Source organism: Gopherus evgoodei, chromosome 6 (assembly GCF_007399415.2).
Source record: "Gopherus evgoodei ecotype Sinaloan lineage chromosome 6, rGopEvg1_v1.p, whole genome shotgun sequence".
NCBI lineage: Eukaryota > Metazoa > Chordata > Testudines > Testudinidae > Gopherus > Gopherus evgoodei.
In genome coordinates, this window is record NC_044327.1 from 108,446,160 (window position 1) to 108,469,821 (window position 23,662).

General features: G+C 41.9%; 1 protein-coding gene across 2 annotated transcripts in view; it reads left to right on the forward strand.

Moving 5' to 3' along the window:
* The first annotated feature begins 316 nt into the window (after window positions 1–316).
* DAB2 (DAB adaptor protein 2) overlaps window positions 317–23,662 on the forward strand; it is a 42,229-nt gene continuing 18,883 nt past the window's right edge. For both annotated transcript variants that reach the window (XM_030566753.1, XM_030566754.1), the window contains exons 1-3: window positions 317–475; window positions 19,784–19,982; window positions 23,395–23,534. In XM_030566753.1, the coding sequence (XP_030422613.1) occupies window positions 19,889–19,982; window positions 23,395–23,534 (234 nt within the window). In that variant the 5' untranslated portion in view covers window positions 317–475; window positions 19,784–19,888. The remainder of the gene's footprint in view (window positions 476–19,783; window positions 19,983–23,394; window positions 23,535–23,662) is intronic.

The window sequence follows — 23,662 nt, forward strand, 5'->3', positions numbered from 1 at the left end:
GAAGTGCTTTCTAAAAATGCACTTCAGATTTCTCTTTATGAATTATAATACCTGCAGAATTTATGAGCTATAGACCTTCCACCCATTACTTGTGAATTCCCTCTGATTCTTTATAACACACATCTAATTTAAAAACCTCTGAATTTTCTGCTGTGGGTTTAAATCAACCCCCTTAATGTCATTTTCTCCTCTCTGCATAAGAGCCCCGCAGCTCTGGTTCCCTTCACTCCTGGTTTGCAAAGGGTTAAGTTTGGAAGCACCGACACGTTGAGGGGGAGTAGCCAAGCCCAAGCAGCAAAATCATCACAGCACATTCCTGGGTAGTCCTCAGCTGCCAGCATCTGATTAAAACCATATCTCTCGCTGTGAGTGGCTAACTACGCTGAAGGCTGGAATACAACTGAATATTTAACCGGGCCCACGGGGTCAGCTAGTCTGGTGGCTGGAGACCGAGGAGTATGCACGGAGCTAGTCTGTAAGTAGCTCTGCAGGAGGGTGGGCTTTCTTCCTCCTCCTGCCTTTTTGTGGAGGGGGTCGGGGGCTCTAGGACAGGCTGCCCCCAGTGCAGGGAGCGGAAAGACTCATTTCTTAAGGAAGCAGCCACCAGCCTGGTCTCGATTGTGAAATGACTCGTTCACTGGGGTGGCTGATTCCTGCCTCTGAGCCGGATGCCGCAGGCTCTGCTGGAGCAAGCCGCGCTCTGAGTGCCCGGGGAGCCTGCTGCGAGGGGTCGGAGCCTCCCCATGCTGGGCTCCTGCGCTCTGCAGGGGGGCGCCGCCACCAGCCCGCGGCGTTCCCGGGGCTCAAAGGGGCCAGGAGAAGGCGACCGCTCTGACCGTGAGCCGCTGACTCCCCTATCAGCGGGGATTGGTTTCTGCCTGCTACTCAGGCTCCTTCCTGGGGACTAATTGATCACGAACTCGGGGTTTATTCTGGCAACGCCCCTAACTCCTTTAAAGCGCTGAAACGTACAATATTGGCAATGCTGGGGGAGGGGACGCGGGCGACTGAATGGGTTAAATCCCTGGAGCCAGCTGTGACTGTAATGGCCTAGGACTACTGTGGCTTTTTAATATAAATATGGGGGGGGGGGTGGTAATTAATGGAAATCTGTAGCATGGCCTTACTCCCAAAATAAGGCTCTCACTATAATTGAGTGGAAACGTCTGCATCCTGCTTCCAGGACCGTAAAAGGGCCCGTTGGCATTCTTGGGCTTTTGTAGCCAAGCAAAATAAACAAGCATTTTCTGCAGTGAGGGGGAGGTGGGAGATTACTATCTATAAAACTTGCTGCTGTTGGTCTAGGAATGATGAAAGAATCTGGTCACTCACTGCTGGGGGTAGAGAGGAGAAAAGGGTGAGACCATAACTAAGCATTTTGCCCTCAGCATCTTGTTTGGCTTTCTAATATCTGCACTTGGGGCAAGTAGGTGACCTTATTAGTAATGATGGGTGAAGTCTACAGGTGACTGACAGATCTTGTAGCCAAAAAATTCTGCCTAGTGAAAGGGAGCTCCCCTTTTAAGGGTGGAATAAACAGAAATGGGTTACAGGACAAATGTATGTCATCATTGCTCAGAATATCATGATGACACTCAGTGAGGGCCTAGCAGACTGTCTGAGGCAATGTCCTTGTTCTGAGCAGTAGTAGGTTGGTGTCCTGAATGTATTGTTTGCCTACAGTATTTATTTAGAAGTTTGGTGTAACCATTCTCTCCACTGCTCAACACATTATTTAAACAAGCTAGGAAATGATGATAAATTGTTCTCCAATGAGACTGGATGATTGTATAGCTGGGAGACCTAGCAGGAGCAAAACCTGTCCCTTGCAGAGACTGGCCTCCTCCCCTTAAAGCCATAAATACTTCCCCTTACCCCCCTTCTCAAGGTTGCTGTGGCTTTCACAGTTGTCTAGGTCAGAAAAAGTGATTTTAATAGAGGATAAAATGCCTGACATTAGGACACTGTAGAAGCCTAAGTAACTGAAACAAGAAAACTACAAATCCCAAAGTTCTAAGCTGAATATAGCATTATCTTTCTCTTCAGCAGAGATGTGCACATGGCTGAAATTCCCCTTTGAGGGGTGGGCAGGGACACCATAGAAGGGAACACTTCCCTTCATTGGTTAGGAAAATTCTTAATTAAAAGGCACCTTTTATCATTCTGATGGCAAGTAGCACTTGTTCTTACTAACATGAACAAATGCATGTTCTGAGATGTTCACACCCTCCCTTCAGTTTATAACTCAAATATTACAATTAGTCCCAGAAACTGGGATGGAGAAAATGGTTAATTCATTCACAGAAGCTAAAGATTGGATTCCAGACTCAATTCTGGAGCACATCTTTTAACCATAGGGAAAAGGAATGTACTAGAAGATTCCTCAAAATTGGGTCCCTAGGGCAATGGATAATTCTCCCCTATCCTTCCCATGTACAAAATCAGTTCATAAGGTGGTACTCTATCTTGAAAAACATGAGATATAGGCTTTTGGTCTTTGTGCAAACTTCTGAAATTGCCAAATGGGTTTTGGTTTGAAGCATGAATGATTATTCCTAACTTTGAAATGGAACCAACCACTACTGTAAACAGAATCACTAGAAGGTATACAAGATGCAAACTGAGACAGGTGAGGCACAGGAATAAAGCATTAATTGGCAAAGAGTGAGTAAGACTGAGGAAAAGGTTGGTGTAAATAGGAGAGCATTCCCAAGTCACTAGGACCTTTACTCTAGGCCCCATTTACTCCTTGACCTTTACTCCTAAAGAATAGCTTGAATTTAAGACTTGCTGGAATTCAGATTCACTCAACTCATCAACATTTCAAGTGACCCTTAATATCTTACCATCTTCACTCCTCTTTTTTGGTAACTGCTTTTAGACTTTCCTACAGCATGACTTGCTATCACTCTCTCCACACTGCAAAAGATGACAGGCAATGTCAGTTAAAAATAAACTGTTAATTAAGCATCAGTTGTCTGTTTGGCATGCTATGAACAGGAAGATGTGGTCCTAACCCCAGAGAACTTAAATCAGTTGTGACTGCTATAAAATCATCACTTTTTACAGTGGTAATGTCTCCTAATGCTTCATAGGAAGCTTCATGAGGGAAGAAAGGCATGTCCAGTATCCATTATTGGATGGCATGGAGACATAGCAGGAGCATGGCAAGTATTTATTGTCCTCACAGCTGTCTTCAGTGTTTAGAACTCTAAGGTGGGGGAGGGAGGAGCCAGAGCTTTGTCAATGAAGATCTACTTCATGCAGTGGAGAGAGCTGTCTAGCCATATGCCTCTAGATTGTGATAGCTGAGCACCACCTTGTGACTGTAGACACCTCTGAAGTAGGAGTCTTAATCCATTTTTTGCAGATGAAAATATTCTGAATACAGGGATAAGCCAACATGATATGGGATATATTAAATGCAGCAGGAAGCAAACAGAAAAGACATCTGTCTCTCTATCCCTGGGCTCTGTGGGGAATCTAAATCAATACTTGGTTTCAAGGAGGGGGATTGTGGTCTCCCAGCTGGGCAGGCTGCTGAGAGATGGAACTAGAAGTTGTGGATGTCCAAGGTGAAATGGGGTAGTCTGTAACCATGCTGTAATCTTGGAGTACTGTTGCCAGGCCCATGGGTTTCCTAACTTTTTGATGAGCTGCATGCTTCTAGGACACTTGGGTGGTCTCTTGGGCTGACCCAGCACTCTGGGATGCATGTGGTCTGCATTCAGCAGGGCCAGCAATTTGGATGACATTACTGTCCATTATGAGAGCATTCAAAGCAGCAGACTCATTTATTGGCCACCAGAATACTTTAGGGATATGGTCTTACAGTCAAAGTAAGCTCCCTCAGGCTAGGGGAGGGATGAGGGTAGTATTTTGCCTTACTAGTGCCTATCTATCAGTAAGAGATCTAGATCTACTGCCCAATTTAACTAACCACTGCCTTCAGTGATAGCTAGATTAATGTCCTAAGTATCCTTCAGATAAGGGACCCTGAATACTTAAATGGAAGAAACTGTGGCTTTCTAGTAGGAAGACTCTTAAGATTAGAGGCTAAACACTGTCCAGCTTACTCCCAGTGGGAGTAACACAAACAGAGCTGGCAATCCTAGAATGCCTTTTGGAACAGGTGTAATAGAAAGTCATGGCTAACTGACATACCAATCAACTTGATATCTTCAACTCAGGTCTCTTGCAGGAGTGGATGCTGAGGCTAGCCAGGTTACTGCAGAGGCCATCTTGTTAACACTGTTTTTTTATAGTGTACAAATGCTGATGTAAAGGGCTAAAATTCTCTTAGCAGACTTGGGATGGGGGAGGTGCCTCTTACAGAGTATCAAAGAGGAACACTACCTGGAGGTGAGTGGGGGAGGGTGGTGGCTAAGGAATGCCTGTTATAAATGAGTTGATTGTCAGAACATCGGTTTTAGGACTCAAAACACACTGCATTAGCGATATTAGATTTCAGGATATCTACAACAGGCCTTGCCTAAACGCAAGCTGTATCAGTGTAACTAAACTGGCAATACTTTCTTGTATAGGTGAGGTCATTAGCTTGGTTCAACACTTACTTGGCCTCTTCCTTCCAATACTTAACTTTCTACACACTAATTCCATTGACCCAGGTTTGCCCCTGGGAGTAGAGAACCCCTCAGAATGATGCATTGTTGACAAGGTGTATGACCTGATATAAGTGAAGGACACCCATCCCCACCCCCAAACACTGCAAAATGCTCTAGGGTTAAACACTTGATAAAACTCTGCACAGGCCTTCACTCCCTCCTAATTGTCTCCTAAAGTAACCAACAAAAAGAGGACATGTATTGTCTTAATCATAACCCTTACAATCCAACAGGACCAGTAAAGGCCAGCACGCTGGCCTTGACTGAATTTCCTCCTTCTGCCAGTTCATATTAGATCCTTGTAGGATGGGACTGTGATTCACAGGATGGGGAGTATTTTCTTAAAAGAGAATAACAAGGTTCAGTGACATACACAATTCAGGAGACTCTAAAAGACCCTGACTAGACACTTGTGCAGCTTTCTTGCAGGGCAGAGAACAAGATACTAGCTGGCAATTTTTTACCTTGATACATGAGGACTAAAGTGCCATGTAACTGCAAACATTCTGCTTCATAGAATCCTAACATCTCCAACTAACTGTGGAATTGTCGCTTATCAAGTATAAGACTTGCCTGCTTATCATAAGACAAGATGAATAAGAGCACTGAAGGGACTACAATGAGACTAGTAATTCACTATAAATCTCAGATCTGTGTAGTACAGTGATCATTCCTTGTGATCAACTCTTACAACTCCAGTAGAGACCAGGATAGTACACAAAGCCAAATAACTTCCTATCTTGAAAGGCAAAAATGAGCAGAAGAGAAGGTATTCAAACTGAAAACACTCATTAGACTGAGGTTGATTTGTAAGATGGAGCTTCTGAGCAGGTCCTTCACCTCCCATGTAGGTGGTGAGCCCATCTCCAGGCACTTGTGAGGTAGCTAAAATTCTCATTTTTCAGAGCTAAAGCCTGAGTCAGCTGACCTGGGTCAGCCATGTGTATTTTATTCCTGTGTAGACATGACTGTATTGAAGTGGACTTGATATTCAATTTGCATTGTCAGATTGACCATTCTTAGCTATTATGACTTTTCATGAAGTACTGTTTTTCTTCTCCATAACTCTTCTGTAGGCCAAATTCTAAGCACTTGCACGAATAATCCATTCCATGCTCAGATCCTGAGCATAATGCAAAATCTCAATCAAATCCTAGCCCAGCAGATTGTAACTAACTTAGATCACACTACTCTACTCTTAAACACCATAAGGATGATGGAAGAAAATAGGATTTACTGCAACTTTGTCATGGACAGTTGGACCATCTGCATAGTACACCATGGCAGGCTATGCAGAAGATATTCAATAGTCTTACATCACTTCTAATGAAAGTAACATGCCTGAACTGCAGAGGAATATCTCAATAGTGGCAGACTTCAGTCGCATGTTGTGAGAACACGAACTGCTTCAATGTAGGGAAGTCCCAATTTTATTGGGACAGTGGGGGAACCCTGGGATGGCAGAGTTCTTACAGGAAACATCTTCTCACCCCTTAGATAGAATTTACTCTAGAATATGCTTCTTGAGCTGCAAGTGGATGTGAAATGGCAGAGGTATTCCCTTGCTAAAATTGTTTGTTGACATGCATTATAATGTACTTAGTCTGAGTCAAATTGACTTAATAATTAAGCAACACTAAAGTACTGAGGATCCACAATAAATAGCAAAATAGAACTAGGAGGACTAATAGTCAAGGCTTAAAGCAACAAACATCTATACACTTCAGAAACTACATCTTATGAGACTGTTTAGGACCATTGAAGCCACATATTAAAAGCAGCTTATAGGATTGTAAGAGATCCATACCAAGGAGGAACTCTAGCTTCCAACTTCTGGATCTTGACAAACTTGTCTAAAGCTGCTTAGTACAAACTGAAAATATTTACCTTTGTCACCTATATTTAAATGACCCAGAACTGCAATAGCCACAAGGCCATTTTGCCCTCTACTCAGTTAGCTTCAGATGGGATAAGAGCCTTGTGCAGATAAGCCTGGGGCAGAATCTGGCAAATTGCTTCCAGTTATTCATATTTGAATAAGTCATTGGTATGACTTGAAGTAAAATCCTGGGTGCTGCTAAGAACAAAGTAAACTGCCAGTAAGCAGAATGCCTGTTCCAGCTTATAGATGCTATATCTTCTAGAACCTGGTGACCAGTTCTGTTAGGAACTAGTACAAAGACTTGGGTGCTTATATTCATGGAGTTATAAACCAATATTAGAAGCTGGCCATTGAATCTCTTCCAACCAATTCTCCTAAACATGTACAAATTCCTTAGAATGTCACATGTTTGAGAACAGATTTGTAATATGTCAATCCTTTAAACTGCTGAACAGCAAGTTCATTTGGAGAACTGTTTAGATGAGTAGGCAACAGATGCCTGGCTCTAGTTTAGATAATTTTTCAGGTTTTTTTTTAAATGCTGACTAAGCCATGTTCTGTACTTCCTGGATTCTTAAAATCAAATTCTAAGTAAAGACCAGAAAACTCATGGGATGATAATCATGAGAACAGACTGTCCTGATCTGTTGATGGAGCAACAGCTAGTAAACTAGGCTGATATGGAAAGGCATTTGGATGGTGGGTCACTGGAATGACTTACTGCCTGTACTAAGACCTTGGAGTACATTGATCTGTCACAAATTAACCCCTGTGGCCACCATGATTTGGTCACTGGCTTCACAGCCCTTTCTTTGAAGTTTAGCAACCAAAAACTTCAGTAATATAAGACTTTGAAGGCAGATGCCCAGGGAACAGGCTCCCCATCACTACCTCTTCATAGCAAGTCAGTACTGCTGACACTGGAAGCAATATTTGAGTCCAGCACAGTGGCAGGGGAGGGCACTACCCAGTACCTTCTAAAACACATCCCACAGAAAATAAACCATGGGAACTATAGCTGTTGGCAAAGAATAGCCTACAGAGACAGGCCTGTATCCTTATGACAAGGGTCTCACCTTTGTGAGATGGGCATAAACCCTGAACAGGACTGACTGACATTAGCTCATCTAAATGACAGGGAGACACTACTTTTACCAGAGAAGTACTATTGTCTCAAGTTACAGATAATTCAAGTGAACTGAATAAACTGCAGTATGTATCTCATGAAGTTTTTTATACTTTGTATTTGTGGATAATCTAAGCACTATACCCAGATGTAAAGACACTTCTCAACCTATGTTCTATAACTTAAACATAACTTTAATAAAAATGCTTTAAAAGGCAAGGTGCCCATTGGCCACCATCAAGACTCAGTTTCCATCTGGATTTTGGTTGCTTGAGTCTTTCTATATATTCCAGTAGAACCAGATGTGAAAAACAGTTCACCAAATTACAGCTGGTAGAAATGACAAAGCTCTGGGTCAGTCTCATGCAAACTGCCTCTCCATTCCTAGGTGTAAGCAAGAGACAAACATGTTGCCAAAAATTCAGCGTGGTATAAAGTATTCCCCTTAGTAAAGGGAAATGCTACAGGAGCAGGCTTCTTCTAAAGCCTGCTGTATCTGTACTCTCACCCCATAATGTCATTGGGACACTAAATTAAGAAATGTGAATTTGTTTAAATTTCTCTAAAATGAGAGCCAGAAAGATAAATTGGTAATCCCTCAATTTGAGTTAACACCCCTGAAGTGATCTGTAGTGAGGCCCTTGAGGAGGCTAGCCCAACTAGGGTCTCAGATTAGGCTGTACCCCATGTCTGTTAGACTGCTAGCTGGCTGACTGTGTTACCACTTTCTGATCTTAAGAGGGAAGTTCAGTTCTTACTCAGCAGGTCATGTCACAATCTAAGCTGTTGTATACTACAGTAGATTCATTCAATTTAAAGTGTAAACTTGATGCCCTTGTCCACTCAAAGCACATAGTGCTCTAGCATTTTGGGTGCTTTAATAATGAAGCAAAACACTTCCAATATAGCACTTCAGCTTTCCAGATGTGCACAAAGACACTGTTCAAAAGGCAGATGTCTGACTAGTGCATCCATTTTTTCTAATTCACTAATGCTTGCAGAGTGCCTTTCAAGGTTATTCAGGGCATTGCCAATGCAACAGTGTCTAAACAGAAATGTGCAACATTAGCATCCAGTCCAGAGATTTATGTGCATAATTGTTGTTGTTCAAGCCACACAGGGACATACATGAATGTGCATTGTATAGCAGAAGCTGCCCCAAGTATTAATGTCCTGATAGTATCAATGATTTCAGAATCTCTCATGACAGCAGCATGTTTCTCTCTACCCTGTTTCATCTAATTCCACAACTTTTTATTTAGTAAATTAACCCACTTGTAGGTAGAGTGCTCCTAGATTTAAAAAATCTGAAGAGCTGCCAGGCAAACTGCAGCTTCTCTTAAAAATAGATTTCTTCACATGTGCCACTGGAAACTGACACTATCATCCAATAGCTGTGTAATAGACTAAAGATGTTCTTTTGGCAAAAAGATTTAATGATATCTGTATGCAGCTGCTGTCAATAGTTTTCCTGACTATTGGGTTGTAGTGCCTGTCTGCTCCAGACTTGCTTATTAAGAGCTGAAGCAGAGTACAAAAATACAAGCTTCCTAAACTACTAGGAATTCAAATGACTAACAGTTTGGAAGAAAACACTGCTTTACAAAACTCTGTTCCTGGTACTTAAATTATTGCAGCAGTTCTGGCAACTTCCCTTATTCCCAACAGGATATGTTGGAGTTGGCAATAAAGCCTTGCTTTCCTGTCCTCTCATCCTCCTGGGTTCCAGTTCAAGGTTAATATTTACATGCAATAACTTTCAGCTACATCAAGCACTTGCAGTACCAAGGGACAGTGAAGACTCACATGCTGTGAAGAGGACAAAGTACTAGGCAGTCTAGCAGAGATGTTTACGTTTGTCAGTTTTTCCTCTGGCCTCTCCATATCTTCCCCCAGTTTTTTCCCCTCTCCACACAATTTAACTCACATGGTCCTTGATGCAGGGCCAGAAATGTAACTATTGCAGTTTTGATAAATGGCAGGCAAATTCTCTGCTTAACATTGTCTCTCATTACCTCAGTTTCCAAATAGCAGCACAAGCTATGAAGAGGGATGCTGTTATGTCCATAATTGCAGTTTTTCAAAATCTAACTGCACAACTACTTGAAACAAAATGCCATCCTAGAGTAACAGTATTGTAGCTTATTGGCCACAATCCTAAAATACAAAAACTGTTAAAGCTGCTATATAGAGCCTGAAACTTCTGAAGAAACAAACCATTTGAAATGGTTCTTAACCACCTGTATTTCTTATTCAGTGATTTCTTGGAATATCTTAGCCTTTCAAGAGTCAGCCTGCCTTGCTACAGATCTAACTTCTATGAAGCACATAGTAAAACTACTCTATCAGGTGGATGAGCACCACTAAAATGCTTGAGTTAAGACAGCCTCCCACAGGCATGTAAGAAACATACTAGTTTGGGCATGGGGTTGTACTTAATGGTCTGAAATACCTAGATTTCCTTGAACCACTCGGAAATCTCAGCAGGATTTCCTGTCTTGAGGTAGTTGGCTGCATGGGACATGTCTTACTATGAGGTTTCTTATCAACAAACATGCCTGCTATGTGAGGTGCAGTGCTACTCTTCTCCCTCCTCCCATGCGTGCATGCTGAATGCTCACTCTTTCTTTATGCATGGTCCAGCACTAAATACATTTCACCCCCCAGGATCCTGACAGAGGAGTGCTAGGCAAGTTCTGAAATAGAATCAGTGGTGGTATTTACTGAGACCGATCTCAGGCCTGGCCCACACTGTGGGGGAGTGATCTAAGATGCACAACTTCAGCTATGAGAATAGTGTAGCTGAAGTTGTGTATCTTAGATCGATTTAGAATCACTTACTTCACATCCTCACAGCACAGGATCAACAGCCACTGCTCCCCCATCAACTTTGCTTCCACCTCTTCCTGAGCTGGAGTTCAGCAGTCGATGGGAGAACAATTGGGGATCAATTTTTATCATGTAGTTTTGATGCAATAATCAATCCCTGATAGATCAATTGCTACCGGCTGATCCAGTGGATAGTGTAGACATACCCTCAGTATTACACCAGAAGTAGAAGCATCAAGATAGGAATCTCTAAGGAACCTCACTTGGAGCTTTCTAAAGATTCCTAAGACTACTAATAGTGGGTGTGGTTCTTAATACAATAGTCTGTCCTCTAGACTATACCCTAGGAGTCTGAATGTTCCACCTAGTGGAACAACTTCTGACCATAGCTGCTTGGGGCCAAACTCTACCTTCCCCTACACTAGTGAAAAATTTGGCCCTCATATGCCTAAATTTTACAAGTGTCTGAGGGCTTGCATATTCCAACTTTTTTCTAACTCTCCAATAACTCAGTTGAAATTACTTGCTGCTTCCTCTTTCAATTAGTATTTTGAAGCTCTTAATTGAAAGAAGCATGAGAAACTGGCACAATGAATAATACAAACACATTCCCTGAAATAATCCTTCTTTAAATTCAAGAAGCATGAAATTAAAGGACTAGAAATCACATTTGAAAGACTTTAGATTCCAATAGCTTAAGGAATGGGGGCAGAAGAGGAAATGTATACAAAATGTGGCCCTCTTTCAATGCTATTGTAGACAAAGCTTCATAAAGGGCTGGCAACTAATATACAGTCAGTGCAATGTGTTCTATATACATATGCTGAAGGTGCAAATTTTGAGTTCCTTCCCAGAACCAATCATTCTCCTGGATTAGATCACATACACAGTACAGTATATGAAGTTGCTATGTCTGGTTGTGTGCACCTGCCCTGTTTTGTTTGAGTGGTGATAAAGCAAGAGCAGATCTTAAAAGGTGATGTGCTCTTGACTTTCAAAGTGTTAGCTGCTGTGTCGTCTTGTTTCCATGATGATCAGTAAAAACGTTTCCAGTTCTTCTACTTGCTTTGTGGAAGACTCTAGCATCAACAGTGGAATGAAATACTGCATGCACCTAACACACAGCCACCTGATTTTTGTGCAGCTTTCAAAGCAAGGTGGACTTCATGTTGTATGTATAGTAGAGTGGTCTTGACAGGCAGGCAATCAACAGCCAGTTAAATGAGATTAATTGTGTATCACTTCATCCCCTGAGTCTTAATCACTTGCTGCTTCCAAAGACTGATGGTCTTTACCTGAAAGCTTCAGCCCCATCTGAAAAGTTATTTGCTCTGTATGTAACCAATTGGTGGCTAAGTCATGGTTCTTGGTTTGAATGGCTTGTCACACCCTAACTGCTGACTTATCCAGAGATGTCACTAGTGGATGCCATTAGATCAATGATGTCAAGGCACCTCCTCTATCCTGTTGCAAAGAGCTTTTGGATAAGTACTCTGCTGTGAATATTGCTTTTGTGGCACGGCATAATAGTGTAGCAACTAAAGACCCACTTTGTTATATACAAAGTGGTTGCCAATGCAAACTAAAATAGCAGTTGCTATTTGACTTTCTAACTTAGCCTTGGTCTGCCTAGGTTCTCATTGGTCTCTGAACTGGCTTGAAACTGGAGTAGGAATTTCAAGATAACTAGGCTGAATGTGTCCTGCACAACAGTAGTAAAACAGTGCAGCTCACCTGCTGATATTAATAATCAACATTGTTCTCCCTGGGCTAGAGAATACCCTGAGAACACTAGAACCACTAGCTGGCCCAACTGATTACACCTGGCTGGATTACCCAATAAGCCTTCAGCTTCTGTTAAGAGTGCAGGGACTACTTGGGAACATCAAACCCTTCCTTGAAGAGGAATGTGAAGAGGGAAAAGGGAGACAGAGGAACTTTGTCTTGAAGATGTGTACCACAGTACATCTCCTTCCTATTTCTGACTAGGCATGTATAGATTCTGAAAATGGCAAGCACCCTTAGTCCAGTTAAGGCACACTTTACTTGGGTAGTTATATCTTAACCTGAACTACCTCCTAGAAACCCTAGGTTAAAATTAGGGTGACCACCTGTCCCAAATTGGGCAGGAGAGTCCCAAAATGAAGAGTTGAAGTCCTGGGCTGAAGCACTCAGGACAGCATTTGTCCTAGATTCTCCACAGCTCTGCTTTGCACCTGCCTGAAGCTCAGGTGGGGCCAGCCTCTTCCTGGGGGGGAGGGAGAGACTGGAGTCAGCCTTGGCCACTCCCACCCACTGGCCAAGCCAGAGCTGGGTCATGGTAATTAGGGCTCCCTGGGTGGTATGCCTTGGGGGAGGAGGAATATGGTGGGACTACTATCTGGAACCCTTCCCTGGGCAGGTGGAGGGTCCAGGGCTTGCCACAGCAGCCTGGGGTCCCTGAGCAGCTCTTACTGTGGCCCAGCTCTCATTTGTGGCCTCTGGGGGGTAGGGGAGAGAAGGGGATCCAGCATGTATCCTACTTCTGAAAAGGTGGTCACCTACTTAAAATACCCTTACTGCTGGAAACATCAAAAAAAAGGGGGGGAAGGCAGGGATAGCTCAGTGATTGAGCATTGGCCTGCTAAACCCAGGGTTGTGAGTTCAATCCTTGAGGGGGGCCGTTGGGGATTAGTCCTGCTTTGAGCAGGGGCTTGGACTAGATCTGAGGTCCCTTCCAACCCTAATGCAATGAACAAATCATAGATTATTATCTCTAAAGTGGCTAGGTGAAGCAATAGTCTGGGAGTATATATACAGCACAAAGTCTTTTCAGACCATTAACTGTAACAGTTGAGTGAAATTCTTTAAACTAAATATGGTACTCTTTTGAGCTACTCTTGATGCTCATCTTAAAGAGTAAAGCCCAACTCACTAAAACATTAACTTTGCAATAGTATAACCTTTGCACATTCCTGAACATCTGGCTCAGCAGGAAAAATGACTGGGTCTCCTAGCTAGCTGAGTGAGAGTGCTTGCCATGGCATGGTAAATAACTTCCAAACTGTTTAACTGTGCATCAAATGTATTGCTTTTTGTAATATCTGAAGGACCACATTCTGGAGTAAAATACTGGCACACCACAGTTCTGTTCCAAACATCTGTTCCAGGACAGGGATACAACAAGCAAACACATAGGTTTGAAATAGCCCTCTGGCTCAAAGTGCAACCTGCAAACCTGGCTCATTCCCAGATTCATAAGTCTTCAGTGGAAGCTTTGTACAGTATGCATTTGCTATTGGCTTTGGACAAACAATCTGGTTAGAAACTAGACACACCCTTTGTAGGCAAAAACAGACTTCCACAGTGAAAATGGGTCCAGTCTTTCCCATCCAAGCCTTAGGAATACTCTAAAGAAACTCCTTGAAACCTAAACTGGTGCATAAGCTTCCAAAAGGAGTGGGGAAATGTACACTTCTATCAGTGGGGGAGAACATACCTGCAATGGCAAGAAAAGACCTGAGTAAGAGAAGGCAGCTTCAATCCTTGGTTATATAAACTGTGTAGGAACAAATCTGCAGAAAGTAATCACTTGTCTTTGGTGGACCATTTTTCAGTGGGGCCTCACTCTGGCATACCTTGGCTTTCTAAGGAGAGCAGTTGTCTATTTTCTTTTTTTCTCATCAAAATAGTACTTCATCTCCTTTGGTTGCTGCCTCCCTGACTCAGCCTACTTATTGAGAACAGTTAATATAAGCCCAACTTAAATTAAGAACTGGTAACTGACCTCTCAAAGCAGTTGTCAGTAGGGAATCCCAATCAGATCGGTGTGTATCTAGTGGGGATCCACAGGGATCACTACTGGGTTTAATCAATCTTTAGATCAATGATCTAGAAGTAAATATAAAATTTGCAGAAAACAAAGGTGGTCAGAATGCCCTGGCATTCTATACCAATCTAGATCACCTGGTAACATGACTTTACCATGAAAGCCATGGATTCTCTGCAGCTTGAGGTCTTCAAACCACAATTTGAAGACTTCAATAACTCGGATATAGGTTAGGGGTTTGTTATAGAAGTGGATGGGTAGGGTTCTGTGGCCTACTTTGTGCAGGAGGTCAGACTAGATCACATTGGTCCCTTCTGACCCTAAAGTCTATATGAGTGTTTGTATTAAAATGCAAAGTCCATACATCAAGGAATGGTCCCCCATACCTACTGGATGGGGACTTTCAGAACCCCTTTCCATAAGCATGGGGAAGGGAGGGTAATAAAAGGACAAGCAACTTGGGGGCTGGGGAGAGGCAGGGGTAACCTGATCTTGGATGTATGAACAGGTGAGCATTAACTAGACTGTAGCAGTGATTCAGTACTGCAGTACCTTACTACTACTTTCTAAGGACTAGAAAAAAGGTGCAAAAAAGCTCCAAATGACTGAGCACTTGTTGAAGAGTTTGACACTAGCCCTAGAGTTAAGATAAAGGGCTTATGCAGATCTAGTACAATGGGCATGCACTCAAATTCATGATGATACTCCTTGCTACCTTAAGAAAACCAGTGTAGTCAACTGAGACTGTCATCTTGGTGTTTATCTGGGGGGGGAGAGACAATAGGGTTCGAATGCCACAGTGAAGTCATAGAACAAGTAGAATCTTGTTTCTGGAGAGCTTCATCTGATGGTTCCACCAAGAATGAGGTTAAAGGGAGATGTAACTTAGTTGCAAGTGCTTCATAACATTGACAAAATGATGGACTGATAAAGACTTTACAAAACTTATAAACCCGATGTACCAACAGTAATAGACAGAGGTCTGGAAGTAGTTACATTAGATGGCTGAATGGAATGAGTTCTTTGAAAGATGGCAGATATAAAGTAAAATTGAAGACCAATGAATTTAGAGTAAGGTGTTAAATCAGGGTATAAGGTTGTAATTTTTCCAGTTGTAGCCATTGGTGGGACTCTGTAGAAAATAGATAAGATGCCAAAGAAAAGGGGAGAGCAAAGTCAGGCTGATCTAGAGCCAAACCTGTGATTAGATGGTGGGACAACATTCAGGAAAATTATCATGCTATGCTAATGGAGGAATGGTGACACTGTACTTCTCCCAAGCCTGCAAAGATGCTCTGGGCTGAAAGACCATTAAAACATTACTGCTTGTAGTGGTGACACCAATAGTCATAATAAATCAGCTTTTAAGGAATATACAAAGAGCTGAAACCTTAGCATTAGAAAAACTTTAATTTTCTTTAAGTTTCACATAGCTGTACATGTGAATCAAGACTTCCAGAAATCTTTGCAACAGACAAGTACTTTATCATAGGCCTAGCTGATCTACTGGTTATGACTATATAAAATACAGCTGCTAGTGCTCAAAGTTTAGGGAGGTTATAAACCAGCTTTTTGCTCTAGTCTGTAAACTACAAGATCAATTTAATGCAACTTGTGAATCTGGGCTAGGCAAAATTAGTGAAGAGTGTGTAGCTAAAACACAATAGCTATTTGTATGTTTCTTAGATCATAATATGCTTATTACATATCCATGCATACAAAGTTACACTAGAGGCATCTGCTTTAAATTGAACAGAAGAATAAATCTCTAAATGGGCTGAGATTAAATCTTGGTGACCAATAGGCATTAAGTGGTATAATTGACCCTAGACTTCATCTGGAATCAACTTTTTGGTATAGACTAGTTGAGGTTCCCCCTGTCTCAGATTGGAGAGACTCTAGTTTATTTACTTTCCTCTGTAGCATGAGGCACAGTTGACTTATGGGTTTAAACTGAGTGGTAGCTCTTCTGTAACTTTAAATTCAGATTTGAGGACTTCAGTAACACAGCCAGAGGTTGTCTATTACAGGAGTGGGTGTGAGGTTCTGTGGCCTGCAATGTGGAGGAGGTCAGGTTAGATCATGATGGGTCTCTTTTGGCCTTAAAGTCTTAGTTTAACTGTTACAATGAGCTCACCTATATGGCCACAAGTTGAAAAGTTGTTTTTATATAGTGGCAGGTACTGTTGCCTTCAGAGTCTAGTTTCCCACCAAGAAATAGTCTAGCTAAGGAAAATCTCTTGTAAACTAAAAGCCCAGCAGTGTTTAATTGCAAGAATTTTTTTCCAAGGGTAACATCCAGCATAAATGTTCAAAACTCCTGAGCAGTCCAAAATCTTGCTCACTAGCTACATAAAAGCCTTGTCTAGTTATGACTAGACACATAGGTATTAATACTAGAATTAGGACTTATGGTCTTTCGATGGCTTGATCATTTTGGAACACTCTGGGTCCTCACATTTAACTGCAGTTGAAGTACACAAATTTGTGCAGAAAGTTCAACAGCCAACTCTAAGTACAAGACTAATAAGCAGCAGAACTTCATGTTGGTTTTTGGAGGCATCAGTCAAACCTCCAAACCAGAATTTTTTTGTACTGTAACAAACTAAATTGTCTAGACTCAAAACTGGATACTTCTTGTGGGGAAAGGCAACTGTTGGCAAAAATTCCAGAAGTGATCTTGGAAGCAGGGGGAGCAGACTACGTAAGACTTATGCCTGCCTTGGTCAGCTTTCTGATAGTGCAGAATTGGACACTTAGCAGCTATCACTGACTGTCTTGCCTCAGTGAAGGCAGATGAGCTTTTAGAGTTTCCAGCTTAACTTCCTGATCTCCAGTGACTGGTTTGACTGCTCCTATGCTAGAGATGATTGGCTGCCCCTTTTAGGGGACTGACTTAATCAGGTGGAAGTTGGTGGCCTGAACACTGACTAGCCTTCTGACTAGAGTAAGGAAGGAACAGCAGCTTTCATGGAAACTCTCTTCCAAACTGGTCTCTGGATAACTTTGCTCCAATCTTTCAATAGCCTTAGTTTTAGGTGCAATACTGCAGCTTCCACTTGACTAGATAACTAGAATAAAATGTACATCTTTCCTAGAAGATGTTGCAATATTACCCGGCAGAACAGCTGAATCTGAGGGCAGTAATATAAAATCTTGAACATGTACATTTCCCAAGACTGCCAGTATTTAGAGGAGACACCCTTATTGACTCAAGGCAGCCTACCCCAAAGAGCCACTTAATGGGTTCACTTTAGGAATTTCACAATCAAATTTCTTGTCACTTGAAATTCAAGAAATAGAAACGGAAGAGCTACATATTATCCCATCCCACCTGCACTGAAAGTCCAATATCAACAGCTATCCTATTACTCAAAGACTTAGTTACTAGTTTAATTTTTATTTTATTTTATCAAGTAACTGATTTGCCTTGTGATAGGGAAGGCATTGGAGTTCATGTAGCTCCTCTTCAGTACTATAGGGAAAACCAAACTAAAAATTAGTGACTCAGACAGAACCCTTCAAACTCTTTTTTCATAAAGAAACCTTATGCTAAGGGATATTGGCTTGTAATTGTAACATTTGTCGTCTGATGTAATCAGTGACAATGTAGCTTACTTTTAAGTCTATTTTATTTTTCCCCTGGAAGCCTATTTCTGTTTCCTGACTGCTTCATTTTTCTTCAGATACTTGACTTCTTTTTTTAACTCTTTAAATACTGTCTCATTGTGGATGTCTTGCATATTTTGAAGTCCAGTTTTGCCAGGTAAAGTTGCATTATCGAATGCTTTGCCTGTGCTAGATCTGGAAATACTAGATCAGGGGAGTACCTTTTTTGTCAATGCCCAAATTTCTTGAGCAAGGTATAGGGTCCAGACTCCAGAGAATTAAAATAACAATGATTAAGATTTTGTCTGTTCATAAGCATCTAGTGGTCCAGATTTGGCCTGCAGTTCACCTATTGACTACCTCTGAACTTAGATGATAAAATACATGTTTACTAAACAGTTTGTCTTTTAAACTAAATTAGGGAACCACTTAGAACCTGATCAGGACTGCAGAGTTTAAAGATCCTCTAATTACTTCATGGCTTCATCAAATGAGACAGTCATAGGTGATAGAACTGGGGGTGCTGCCACATCCCCTGGCTGGAAGTTTCCATCATATGCAAGGTTTACAGTTTGGGTCAATGACTCTCAGCACCTCCACTATCAATTTTTTCCAGCACGCTTGGAGACCATTTGAAGGGCTGCTACTGTAAAACATACTAGTTTTACTCAAAACTCAACCCAAATACCATGGATTTATGCTGTAATTATGTGGGAACGTAATTATTTCTGAATACTCTTCACCTTCTAATGGTGCACAAATGATTTGCCTAGATAACTTGATCACTAAATACATGGGTTTAGTACACTATTGTAGCATTTCCTTTCAGCTTGCTCATATTTGTAAAACAGAACCACCCTTAATTAAATGGACAAAATGAAACTTGTAGAACTGCTTGCTGCACAGGACTCTTCTACTGAGCTTTTGCTGGGTGGGTGGGCAAAAAGCCATTCAAGGACAAGGTCTCCTCTGAAGGTCCCTAAATGAAGGGTACATACCCTTCACACTGGCAGAATGATGCCTCTGCCCATTACATCACATTCTTGGCTTAACCAGCACAGGACCACAAATTATGGGCCTGCTTGTATAACCCACTTGAGAACTATACTTATCTGGTATTAGTGAACAGCCATCACATGGCATGAGAGGCTCTGAAATGGAGAGCATGTGGAGCATTTCAGGACAGAATCAGTCCCTACATGTTATACCTAAAGTCTTGACGGATCTGACTGTCTAGAGTCTATTGCATTATAGGTTGTCAAGATAGGAGTTCTTATCATACAGAAAGACAAACCTATGCAGAAAAAATGGGTATTAGAGCATTAGTCTTGGGGCAGAAGAGAAGCAGTGGGTAAGCTTAAATCTCAGCAAGGGGAGAATACAATCTACTTCAGGCCACAACTTTTCCCAAAACTGGAAGTACTGTACTTCACCTATGTGGAATCTGAAGCACATACAGTAGCTTTCCTCTTCCCCCTACCTATTGTGCAATTGCAAAATGCTCACTTATTTAGCAATAGTTAGTCCTTCTCTTTATAAGAGGCTAAGTGAAATTGATCAAAATGGCAGTTTAGCCAGACAAGAAACCAACTTCTGTATAGCAGATAAAGCAAAAACATCTCAGGGAAGCAATTGTATGAAATTGACATCTTGACCTCCTTGGCACACCAAATAAATAGTGGCTAGATCTTAATCATGTCCTGTAACTAAGCACTTCAGCTACTAACAGTATGAATATCAGTGTCCCTTGGTGGGATGCCTAAAGGTCTACAGCTGTAACTACAACTCATGTGAAATCTAACTTCACTGGCCTGTATCTAGTGGATTATGGCATAATTTGGTGACATTTTAAATAACCAGATGGAATATTGGCAGTTTAACTAAAGTACTTAATCTTCCTGAAGGTGAAGTATTATGCCTGCCTGTTGATCACTGTTTGGACATCCAACAACACAGCGAGTATCGCATTCTTTAATGCTTCTGGAGTTGAGGCTGGCCTCCATCTCAAAATGTCTAATGAAGTAGAAACAACTAATATCAACAACCAGCCTGAGCAGCAGGCAGTACCAAAAGCGCCTGCCTCAAAGAAGGAGAAAAAGAAGGGTAAGCAATTCATATCTCTAATACTAAGCTACCTTATATGCAGGCTGTGACTCTTAGCCTCCCTCTATTTCTTCAAAAGATCACTTGAGGGCACTCTTTCAAATAGCAACTGCTCTGAATGCATGTCCAGAACTTTAGCATAACCCCTCAAGGGACTGGCTGTTAGACTGGGGGGGAGGGAGTAGGTAATGAATACTAGCCAAGATGTTCAAAAAACAATGTCTGCTAAGTGGTTCACTTCCATAGTGCTGAGCATCTAACAGCTGCCACTGATAGCTTAATCTCCAGGAAGCTATTGACACTTGGCCATGACCCTTTCCTTCTGAAAAGATTACTGCATTTAGTACTAGATTTAAAATCTGTTGCCTAAACTTCTGCCAAATCCCAGAAGCTTAAAGTCATGATCAACTAGATGGCCTCCATTCTAGGAAGCAAGGACTCCAGCAACAGATCTAAATCCTCTGCACTTTCACCTATAAGGTTTTTAAATAGTGTGCTCCCAATTACAAAACCAACTCAATGACCAAAGTGGTATTTTTTAATAGGAGTTGCAAGATAAACATATGAAAACTGATCCCATAGAATGGACTGGCTCAGTTTATTGCTACCTCTTGCTAGTTCTGAACAGAATCTCTGGTCATGTGCACCACCTCCTGTGGGTAACAGTGGAGAGCATCTGTATTATGGGGGCAGGGAAAGGTCTTGCATTAAACAAGAGTACACCCAAGCAACAGCACCAATTTGCGATCATATCTGATCATAACTGTTTTTTGTCTTTCACATGGGGGAGGGAGGGATAGCTCAGTGGTTTGAGCATTGGCCTGCTAAACCCAGGGTTGTGAGTTCAATCCTTGAGGGGGCCACTTAGGGATCTGGGGCAAAAATCAATCAAATCAATATTTGATCCTGCTAGTGAAAGCAGGGGGCTGGACTCTGACCTTCTGAGGTCCCTCCCAGTTCTAGGGGAGATACCTATCTCCTATTAGTTTGCCTTACTTAATTCCACTGGCAGTTACTTTAGGGGTCTGTCAGTTATTTGGTGTACAGCACTGACCCCATCTGCATGAGTCCAGATGGATTCTTACACTTCCTCAAATTATTACATGGTAATAAGGCAATGCTCTAACAACTCCTTATGTTAGCCTAGCATAGATCAAAGGCCCTCCTTCACTATTCTGTCACACACCCAGCTGCCAGTGAATCTCTTGACTGCTCATACCACTTCATTACTTGACACTCATTCCTCCAAAATATTGGCTTAAACAGCTTCCACTTTCTCATGGGTAACTATCTTAAACAAGTATGGAAGTTAGAAAACTGAAAAGGTTTTTTGGTTTTGTCCTTTATGCTCTAACCATCTATTTGTATGAGTCATGTGACCTTCCTGTAGGTGAAGGAGTAGACACAAGGTAGTACAATAGAATAAAACTGCATTTCTGGAGATGGCTAACTTGCAGCTATAACTGAAGTCCAGAACATAGCTGCAGATATGATATGCAGACTCAAATGTCAAATGCTGCTGATAGAGCAGTATAGCTTCATTATGCTTGACGACTGCCAAATCTATTCCAGCAGGCATAGGTAGGGTAGACTAGGAGATGGTCAAGCTATTGCTATGTGTATAACCCAAATGATCACTACTGGAGCCTATAAAAGGACCCATCAGAGTTGAACTTGTTCATACTCTAATTAACTTTCATGGCAGTGCAAGAGATTCTAGCAAACCTTCATGAACTGATGCTCTCCCCTAACTTTCTAGAGTCCATACCATGTAGAATTATTTTAAAGTGGTAAGGAGAAAGCAACTGGACTAACTGCAAGATCTTAGATGTGTATCAGTTACACTCATAAACCTGCAGCTATCATCTGCAAAGGTATAGCTCACTGTTCCAGAACAGTGTTAAAAAAAAAATCAAACTTAGAACTGGAAACCTTCTCCAGTTCAAATTCTGGTAATCTGGATGGTGGAATCAAATGCATGTTTGCACATCATTCTACACACACCATTCCACATAGAGTGGTCAAACCTGTTTTGGGTGTTTTTTGTGCATAACACTCTCCTCTGAAATTCAGAGGTTCTAATATCTGCTGGTAGATTACCTTTTAAGCAGCCAGAATCAAACATTAGCCTTTGTTTATAGTAGCATCCAAATACTTAATTTAGTCTGTAGCACAACAAAGTTGCGCTGTATATGAACTCTAGCAGGACTGAAGTCTGCCTCTGTAGACCTTCATAATCACTTGACATATGACCCATAAATCTTGTAGACAACATTTCTTGTCACCAAAAGTTAAGGTATGAACATGCTCACTGCAGAATGGAAGAGTAATCTAACTGGTTATAGAAAAAATATTTTTATGCAGTGTCAGCTTGTTTCAAACAGGTTACAATCACTTTCTGGGGCAGAAATCATCTTTTTTTTTTTTAAACTAACTCATGCCTTAGATTGTCACTTTGCCAAGATCTAAGGCAGGGGTGAAAGTAATTTTTCACCAGTACAGGAGCCAGGCCTCAGGCAGAAGGAGCAGGGCAAGAGGTCAGGCTCCCCTACTTGGCCAGGGCTGCCAAGAGCAAGTTTAGGCCCTGGTGAAAACTTTTTCGGGCAGACCAGCTAAACAGGGCTGACAAAGCCAGGCCACCAGGCTCCTGTAATTTGTACTGCTTCCCCTTGCTCATCAGCGCTTTAGTTGGACCTTGCCACCCAGGGCTCTGGCAGTGATTTAAAAGGACCTGGGGCTTCCATCTGTTGCCACAGTAGCAGCAGCTGAGAGCCCTGGGCCCTTTTAAATTGAAAGCACCAGGGCAGGTATCCTCTTGCCCCCACCCTTCCTGTCAGCAGCCATAGGGGGAGCAAAAAGGGCAATGACATTAAAGTGCTGCAGCAGCACTTTAACATCACTGCCTTCCCCATCAGCAGCCCTTCCAGTAGGGCCTGTACCAGCAGGGCCACAGCCAGGGGAGGCAAAAGGGGTGGGGAAGTTAAAGCGTGGGCTGTGTATGGGCCTATAGAGCTCACTTTCACTCCAACCTAAAGTTAATATGCCTATTTCAAGATCCAGAAAGTCTGTAGTATAACCTTGTTTACCTTCAGAAGGCTAAAATCCCAATTGATGAGAAGAAGCAACTAGTTATATTGGTTCTCTCTAAAATAAGCTCTTAGACTGATGTCTTGTATTGCTTCCTCACAATTCTAAATCACCAGCTAATAAACAATGGGGACCCAATGGTACAAAGGTATTGGATACTCCCATCTAGCAGATATCTTAAAGCATACTAAAACACATGGCTCACATAACTTTGTTAGCAGCAGACTAGAATGGATTACAAAATAAATGACACAGCACTATCTTCAGCAGGACTAGACACTTAAGCTCTGAACACCATTTTAAAAGCTTCTCATCTATCTTTCAGGTTCAGAAAAAACAGATGAATTTCTTTTGGCCAGATTCAAAGGGGATGGAGTAAGATACAAAGCCAAGCTGATTGGCATTGATGATGTTCCAGAAGCAAGAGGAGACAAAATGAGCCAAGATTCAATGATGAAGCTGAAGGTAAAGGCCTGAACTTGGCCTTTTAACCAGACCTGCATACTATTCCATAAGCAGGATATAGTGGTCAAAGGCAAACCATGCCACAACTCCCACTGTGTATCAAAAGTAATATCAAGCTTCAGTGTGAT